Source organism: Loa loa (genome assembly GCF_000183805.2).
Source record: "Loa loa unplaced genomic scaffold supercont3.18, whole genome shotgun sequence".
Lineage (NCBI taxonomy): Eukaryota > Metazoa > Nematoda > Chromadorea > Rhabditida > Onchocercidae > Loa > Loa loa.
This window is the reverse complement of record NW_018108198.1, coordinates 218,560-228,217: the sequence shown is the minus strand read 5'-3', so window position 1 is coordinate 228,217 and position 9,658 is coordinate 218,560. Positions and strand designations below refer to the sequence as shown.

General features: G+C 31.0%; 2 protein-coding genes across 2 annotated transcripts; both read right to left on the bottom strand.

The window, feature by feature from the left end:
- Positions 1-671: 671 nt before the first annotated feature.
- On the bottom strand, positions 672-1,014 carry LOAG_00492 (hypothetical protein; the record flags this gene model as incomplete). Its single annotated transcript, XM_003136032.1, has 2 exons — positions 672-710; positions 808-1,014. 2 exons carry the CDS (start codon positions 1,012-1,014, stop codon positions 672-674), a joined length of 246 nt encoding a protein of 81 aa, XP_003136080.1.
- A 1,743-nt stretch (positions 1,015-2,757) lies between these two features.
- Positions 2,758-3,100, bottom strand: LOAG_00491 (hypothetical protein; the record flags this gene model as incomplete). Its single annotated transcript, XM_003136031.2, has 2 exons — positions 2,917-3,100; positions 2,758-2,879 (listed from the first exon to the last, which is right to left on the bottom strand). Exons 1-2 carry the CDS (start codon positions 3,038-3,040, stop codon positions 2,758-2,760), a joined length of 246 nt encoding a protein of 81 aa, XP_003136079.2. The 5' UTR covers positions 3,041-3,100.
- Between the last annotated feature and the right edge of the window lie 6,558 nt (positions 3,101-9,658).

Below are 9,658 nucleotides of genomic sequence, written 5' to 3'. Positions count from 1 at the left end.
CTGGTAACTATAATGTAATTTTAATAAGACATATGTTAAAATGCTGCGGTCAGAAAAAAAAGTAAACAAAACCTTCAAATTGAACAAATCGATTGAAATATTTTCAAGATTAATTAATATTTATTACTTTTTTTCACTTGTCTCTGAAACACTTTTAATCAGACTAAGTGAGAAATGTCACTACAGTGTCAACTCAACTGTAAACAATTATTAAACTTTAGTCGGATAAATTCAAATATCGCTTTAATTCGCTGATTTTTATTTCGCTCGTTAGTTTAAACTTTTTAAATTTCCAGTTTTCCTTTTAAAAATTTTGCCAGTAAAAAAAAAAATACAATTTTTACGATTATTTTCAAATTGTTGCTTATCTCTTTCCTATCATTATAAAGCAATTGTTCAGGATGAAATAAATGTCCGTATGCTAATTAATCATATGGACAGATGGAGGGACAAACACAACAAATAGTCTTATTGTTTTTCTCCCCAATTAAAACAATGATGAACAGCCTTATGTGTCACCTCGTCCAAGTAAATGATATTAATGACTGGGACGTAATGATCTTTCAACAGCAACAATTATTTCCTTTGCAAAATTCATTTCATTCCAGCACCAAAGATTTTAGTTGTTGTTGAGAAGGAACAAAGGGTTAAAAATCATATTCAGTAAATATTTAACCAAGCAAGACAATGACCTCAATCCTACGAACCTTCTGAAAGCCTCCAATATTTTGGTTCTTATTCATTGCCTAATGACCATAAAAATCTTTTATACAGAGGAGAAAAAAAGCTAATAAGTTTTCAACTTACCACATGAGCCTGTATTACTTCGCAGCTGATATTTTCACTGGACGGAAATTGATGCTTTGAATGTAGCGAGGGGCAAAGTTGATCGTTTGGTACCAAACGACCGTAAAATATATTTTCAAGCAAAATTTGAGTATTTTTTGGGCAGTGTAAAATAATTTGTTCATCATCACATGCTTGCACCAAATTGCTCCTCAGGCTTTCCATCATAAGGGCTGCAATTTGGAAGTAAATCAAATGATTAATTAAAATACTATACTAAATAGTTAAGGGCTGTGTTTTCAAACTGGAAGTACTTTTGGAAAAGATAAACTTTCTAAAAATGATTCTGCCGGGTGCTAAAATTATTTTAGATTATTAGCTAATCTATTCCTCTATGCAAGATAATGAAAGGGCTTGGCACGCAAATGCATTCCAGTTTGAAATTTGATATGAAATATAAGGGAGCATGATGAATTAGTTCACATAAAACTTCTTGATGAATTACATCCCATTTCATTTCGTAAGATGAGAAGACAAAGTTACAAATCTCACTAGATTAGATATTTGTATGATGATGCTAAATATATGAATGATTGTTTATTTATTTATGATATTAATACTATGATACATCGGAGAATTCTATCTTATTTACATTGTACTGATTCATATTATTTAAACAACTTTTTAATTGATGCAACAAATTTGTTGGAATTGATCAGATGAATTTAACACTTTCTAAAATTATTTCACTGCAAAGATTTCACATTTGATAAAGTAACGATGTGAACAGAAAAAAGTTTCCATTACAATAACAGTTGATTTTTTCATTCTCAGAATTCCCTTCCAACGCGAACAACATTATTTTTCAAATTGGTAGAATTTATTGGATTATGAAACTTAAACCTAATGAATATTACAAATAAGAAATATGAAATAAATTAATTAGGATGATGAATGGATAATTATGGTATAAACAAAAAAATTCCTTTGTTGAGTGCCCTCCCTTTACGTGTAAAAACAACTATCCGGCTGGCCTGAGTACAAGTACGGAAAGGTTAAGTGAAAATTCGGTGAGTTTGGAATCCTTACCATACGGGAGGTAGATAAAGGCCCCATTTTAAGCTATGCGGTTCGACTTGGAGATTATCATCTGAGTCGAACTGTAGAATCTCTTTGAAATCTTAGAAGTGTTTGGAAATCCTTTATCGTCAAAATCAATTTTTATAGCAATGGCAGGATCAAATATCTTGTGATTTTTCGTCATAACCATAAAACAACATCTGCGTGGATTACAATTCCTGTTTAGTTCTCCGGATCGATAGGATTTCACTTGGCTTTCGATTCATATTTTCCAGAAAATTATCTTTTGCACAAATAATGAACAAATGGATGAAAAGCAAGAATGTTGCTAGTTTTAAGGAAGAAAGCTAGAAAGAGTTGGAAATTTTATTTCATTTTTGAGAAAGACATCAATTTAATGAAACAATTCATTTAGCTTTTTTCCCAGAAAAAACCCTTCCCTTATCCATTTGGAAGAAATTGCAATGTTTATCCTTGGACTATTTCATTCCATTTCATTGATAGTTACACTTCTTTTTTTTTTTCATCAGGCTAAGATTAAACATTGCTTGATGTTTTAAGAGAATATGTCCCATAACTTTGGCAATATAAGGGATTTCTAAATGCCAAGCATAACTTTTCTTCATTACACTTCATCTTACTCTGCTCCATTCTACTCTACTTTACTCTATCTTTAAAACTCTATTTCGTTGGAAGTAAGCACACAATTTAAGCAGCGCAAAAAACAGCAGCTTACAAACATTCTGCGCGCTTTTCACAAGCCTGAACTGTGTTTCACATATCTTTTGTCAATTTAAGTTTAATCATCATCAAAACAGCTTTTTTGATAAAAACAAGATTTTAAAGAAATTTTTGCAGTCAAGAGGGTTATTCGAGTTCTTGAAGTATTTTTCAGTACATTCTTGCGATATTCTCGATCTCATTAAAATGTAAATGCATGTCGAATATAACTGTTATTTTGTTCTTGTCATTTATTCTGTCCTTAAGGTGTCCATTGTTATCAATAGATAAAGCTACAAAAAAAAGAAATCAATCAAAAACTAAACAAACCGTTGATAACATCAGGATTTGCATGACTGGATGTTGCTAGCGCCATCATTGTTGCAGTTGCTGTCGCTGTGGTATTAAACCAGCCAAAGGATTTCATTGTTACAACCAAAAGCACAATAAACATGAATATTTGAGGCCAGGATTTGAACTTTCTGCTTTTGCAAATTTCCAAAAAGAACTAAAATTTTCGAACATCTTCATTTTTCATGACAATTGCATAAAGTTTTCAGATACATTTTTGGTCATAACTAAAGTTTTTAGTTTCATAATAATCGAAAATTAATTGTGAAGGATAGAACAGTAAATGTTTAAATAAGGAAACGAGAGATAAGGGATAACAGATATGGATAAGAGAAATATGAGGATAGCAACAGCTGTTCAGAAGTATTTCCTATCTCAATTGTAGTTCAATTGTAGACATCTCCTCTGATGAAATCATAACGCGAAAATATTCGACGAAAAAATATCTGCCGAAATTCAATTGGGATAAAAACAACAGTTTTAAAAGATGAAAAGTATATAAAAACAAAGGTAGCATTGGTATTTAATGAATGGAAATGATAAAGATGAATCAGTCTGGTAGTTCGTTTAAATATCTTTAAAAAATTCGTCATCATTTTATTGCTCTATTAATTACTAAACTAATGATCAAAGTTCATGTTGATCGTAATGGTGATAATGTACGATAACTGTGAAGTGTAATAATCTTATTAACAATTTCAGTAAACACAGTGGCTTTCTAAACGAGATCATTGAAGCATCTGTCATAAATCAATTCGAGGTTTTCTTTGTAAAAACCGTTCCAAGTGGACTAGAAATAAGAGAAGGTGGAAAAAATACAGACAAACAGAAGTGATCAGCTAAATCCGTTAGCATAGAATTCGAAATTTCGATCCCTTCCCAATATCGAAATCAACAATGGGCGGGGCACAATTATGGTTATATACTGATTGGAAGGAGTGTAAAGCGAATGGAATTCTGAAAACAAGCCAATAGTAATCGGCCAGAAGAGTCAATTGATATTATATCAGTAGTATTTGTGAGCTCTATTCAATCGTTATTCACGTTTGTTAAAAAAAAAAATAAATTAAAGAGCTTTTAGGAAGTCCCCAATAATAGTTCTACTATTATCAAAACTTTTTCACTTTCATCTTGATGATTAATTCACCAACAAATATTCAAATAGTTTAGAAGCAAACTATTAGCTCCTATGACGAGGTACATTTTTTGGTCAAACTACTTTTCCCTATCAAAAGACTTAATTAAGATATCCATAACGTTTCGTATTGTAAGGAATGAATCATTTGTTTCATTTTAATTTGTTGAATTCTCGTGAATGAATAGGACTTATCAAAATTCTCCAAAAAAAACAGTCTTGGGGAAGATTAGATCTGGCCAAATATGTTGCATGTTATAATAAATTCAAAGTGCTTGGTTTACTCATTCAAATGAATTTGTAATTTCACTGACCACTTTCTTCCTATACTTCATCTTTATGTTAACTGTTCTACAAAAAAAGGGAATTAAAAAGATAAGAAAAAATTTTTCAAAATTTCTTTAACTCGTGATAACTTTTCGACTAAAATTCTAATACGCATACGTATAGATTTGATAGACAGATAGGTATCTGTATAATGTATGAGAAATGAGACGAAGATTTATTCCTGTCAATCCTTTCCTTCCTAAAATTGAAATTAATAAAATAACCATGCACACATTGACTTAAATTTCGTTACTAATGGTTACAAAATGACCGTCAACATTATCACCATTCTTTTATTGCAGTAATTTGGTCAACCGTGATGTGTCATCATGATGTTCGTTCCTTTCAGTTCACTAATGTACTGTTGTGGTGATTGTCATAAAATTTTTCCTGTTTTTGTTTTATTTTAATCACTTACATATTAAATTTTCACTCTTTTTATTTAAACTGTCACCATTTAAGATACTTCACTTTTGCCAAATTTGAATTCAAAGAATTTGAAATAAAATTAAAATATACACTGTCATTTAATAAGTCGCATTGCGCTCAGTTATAAAATGAGAAAAGAGCTTTCTCCCAAAGGTCAAGCATCTTAAAAATAAATTTTAATGTGCCACATATTCGAACCTATATACAAGCCTTAATGGCATTTCATGGCAGTTCTTACTTAAATATTTCAAATTCCGGAAAAATATTTCCCAATGCAAAATTTGTCATTTGTTTACATGAAGGCATTATAAAGTAAATTTTCTCGTTCATTTAAAAATCTTTAAAACGCAGTAAGACATATATAGTTGTTATTTATGAGGTAGATTCTAAAATTTAAAAATTAGAATTACCATATGTTGACAGTTTAGCTTGTCAACTAGATTAAAAGAAAACTCCATGTTCTGAAGGAATTTCGATTGTGCTATTATGAATGATTCATTAGCGAGAAATTAAACTTGAGCTTATGGAGTCAACAAAATCTGATCTAAGATATTAAACAAGCTCTTTTGTGCAGCTGACCACAGATAGCCAAAATTCCTCTCTATAACATCCTAATCTTACCCACTGGTCATGTGAGCATGAAACAAATTAAACGATAAGATGCTAATAGCTGAGTAAATAAAATTCGAGAAACATAGATTTATTTCGAAGTGCATCCGGAAAGTGTAGGGAAAGACTAATATAAGGAAGAAGCATTTTACTATCAACAAAAGCTTCTTTTATTCTCTTCAACTAGCAAATGAGACTTTAAATGAAGAAGCTTTCTTCGACGTCACATCTATCCGATCCACTCATTGATAGTAGTCAATGGATTATTCATACAGGAGCCTCAGGATTCATGGAGAGGACAGAGAGGTATAAGAGCAATTCTACATCTACCTATTCAGTGAAGCGCAACAAATTGGGGAGAGACAAAAAGGAGTAAAGCAATCAGCTATGCTGACATATTCATACATCTTGATATTTCATTGGGTCATTCACTATGGCCTAGAGCAAAAAACTATATGAACTCTTAAGGCTTGTTTTAGTAATTACCAAGGATTTTTATTCATTATTTTGGATTTGAGGCCTCAAAAATGTGCCTTTTGGAGACCTAACATGACCTTTGAAGAGTGCTTCATCAATTAAAGAAGTGGAAGTCCCTACCCAATTATTGTCATTTAAGAAAATCAAAAATTACAAGGCTCTCTTTAAAGTCTAACGATAGTTTTGCTATTTTTAATTTTCTATAAGTGGAGTTTCATCAGTTAGTAGAAGTCATTCAATTATGAATGTAATTTGAAAAATGTGACTCATTCCACTTCAAATTTTAAACTCCGTTTGCACAAATGTCAACTGATAGCACCGTAGCAAGCGAAAAGATTTTCAGAAAACTTTTAGTCGTGGAAAGTTTCGAATTTATTTCTAAAAGTTAGGTTGTTTCCGAAGTGTAATAGATAAATTTCGATAGTACCAGAAAGTTTGCTTTCTAATGGAAGTTTTCTAAATTTGAGATTGCTATTTTTCCTTCTATGATCATTGCACTTCTGTCTTAGCTTCTTATATTGCTAGTATTACTGATCGCAATTTAAATCTCTTCTTCTACTTTTTTGAGGGCCGAAGTTTTTTTTGTCAGACTACTAAATTTAAAAGTTTACGGAAAAGTGAATGAAGTTGCCAAATCTCTTGCCTCTTGTGATCATAAAAATGAATTTAGATCATGGATTTGCAGTGTGCCATCAGTCCTTTATAGCTTAAAAAAAAAGCAAGAGAAGAACCCAAGTTTTTCCTGGAGCTTTTTTGAATAGTTATGAGCTTTTTTTTTTACAACTGACACTAAAAAAAAAAAAAGAAAGCAACGGTAACCATAAATTTTGATTTAAATTGGTACTTTTCCATTAAATAACAAATTATTCTTATTTCAGCAATTCAATAAAATGAAGTCAATAGGAAAAGGAATTCTTGACCAGAGTCATTTCAAAAGTCTCGAACTCTTTTACAATTGCAAACTTTCGAAGACCTTTAGATTCTTTAAGAATTTTAAAAACAATTTCCAAACAGGCACTTTCTGTTCCAAAAATTTACCTCACAGTTTTTTTTTTAACCATTAATCGTTCAAACAGTTATCAATTCAAAAATTTTGGTCTATTTAATAAGTTATCAAAAACATGAAACTAAGAATTTATAATTTTAAATTGCTTTTCTTTCCAGTTTTTTTCTCGACTGGAGGAATTTGATTATAGTTATTTCTCAAGAAAAAAATAAAATTTCAGAAATGTATTCATGAACTGCAAATGATTAAAAGCAACAGCTTTAGTAAAGTAGAATGTCATGGAATAGATGAAGTAAACTAAAGTGAATTAAAATTCGTACTCATCCTTAAAGTTAAAATGGCGGAGGATGAAATGGGACGGAAGAGAAAAGGCGAAAGTGTGCAAATGAATAATATAAAAGGAGATTCCTTCAATTGCTGCAACTCTGAAAGCGATTATGAGGAAAAGTTTTATACAAGGCGAAATTGAATTTCAACAACTTTATTCAATTGTAAATTTTAGACACGTCAACATCAGCTTGAAAAGATGCCTGCAGGCTTGAGGTGTATCGATGATTGTGTGTACTTCCAGCATAATACTGAAGCTGGTCGCTATTTATCGAAACTTGGGAAATTAACTGTTTTTCATCGATTAAACACTGAAATAGATGGACGGTTCTGGTGAAAATAATGGATGGTGACATAAAAGCTGGACAGTAAGCATTTATGCAAATGAGCCTTTCACGCCACGTTTGTGGGGAGAAACACGTGATAATATGAAATGAAAACCTTAAAATTAAAAGGAATGAATTGACTATAAAACTTTACTGACTCTCAGCGGTTTTTGCTGGTATTATTAACGAAATGAAAAAAGAAAATAATACAATCTGTACAATTTTTTTTTTTTCAATACAGTCTGTCCAAACCGTTTCTATGGACTCAAAAAAAAAAGCCTTAAATAGCCTACTACCGTGCAAGAAAATTTGTAACAGGACTGCATACTATACAAAGTTTTACTATGTGTTATTAAACGATAACTGATATCTATTGTGATAAGGCGGATCAAAAAAACATAGAAAAGGAAGTAAGCTTAAAATAAGACACTATTGTATCTAAACTTAAATCCAAATTCGAACTAAAAGACTCAAATTCGAACTGTATTGTTAAAATTTGAATGAAATAATAGGAAATACAAAGGTTGTTTTGGCAGATACTAAGAGGTTGGATGATAACCTGTTGACAGCATTAGAAGGGATAAAATCAAATTTAATTCCAACTAATTTTAGAATTTAAAATGCAAAAAAAATCCATTCCTTAAAAAAAAAAAAAATACCATTCCTGCAAAAAAAATCCATTTCCATAAGCGGAAAAAAAGAAATTGAAAATATTGCAAAATGCTGCACAATGAATAGCTAAAAATCAAAACTTATTTTCCGTTAAGGATTCAATTGTCAAGACTGATTTTTTTTTTGTCTTGGAAATTCAGAATTCAGTTTCTTTCATAAATGATTTCCTTCCAATCGATATTTCGATACTACTTCATGGTTTAATTCAGGAATGAAGTACGTCTCGCTGATAGTTAAAGCCTGCTGGGCAGCTCAATTTATTCATATCACCTTAACACTCATCCCATGACCAATCCACACTCTTTGACGGTCATTCGATAACACTTACCTGACATCCTATACAAACATTTTCCCATCTGCTTCGATTCTAATTCGAAGTTCGCCATATTTGTTATCCTTCAAGCTCATTTAAAATTATATATTCTCTTTTATTTATTATGGATAATTTTGAATTAGTATCAAAATTGCATATTCTCTTGTTGATCTTTTTCCTGTGATAAATTATATCGTAATTGTTCATTACATCAGAATTTACTCCTGTAATCGCAGTTATTTCACAATCAAAAATATTCATTTGCAAATCTCACTTTCAGTTAGATAGTAATGCGACTTTCGCTGTCTGTTTTCGACCTGAAACTCTTTCTTCATCTAACTTCACGAGTTAAGTTACGCTCCTGTAGCGCATAATTTTAATCTAATTTCAAAATCGTGCTGACAGGTTGTCAGCATTAACTATATATTACAATTTGGTACTGTACACATAATAGAGGAGCAAACAACAATGTTACCTATATCATCTTAACAGAATTGTTCCACCTTAAGGTCAACCACCTATATTCCCAAATTTGTTCTTACTACAGTATTATTTCTTCCATCATAAATTTGAACTGGAACGTTTAACCATTGTAAAACTAAAATCGATGAAGACTGCAAAATAACAAGTGGCTGTACTTGTTCATTTTGTATGAAACGCACATGGTATCCGCTTTCTACATCATTTGTTATCCATATAAAAAGTCACCAGTTCAAATAGGCTGATATCGGTATTTCCTTGTTATATTGAATCATACCTGCATCACACATTCATTTCCGCTTTGAACTTTGAATCTTTTACCATGCTCATCAAATAATGAAGAAAAACTGAACTTGAGTAAAGAATAACTAAAGGAATTCTATAAAACCGACTCCTCCCAAAATATCTTCCATCTTTTCTACAAATTCAATATCTGCATTTTTATCACTGCACTTTCATCAATAATTTTTACTTGTAAAATCAATCTACTGTATTATGACACGTTGTTTACACACCGCAAAACATTACTACGTTTTGCGTCAAAAAATTTCGTTTTAATCAAGTTGAAAAAAAACCACACAAAATTTGTTTGTAAAGTTTGGTTTTCTGCTTGTTCCATT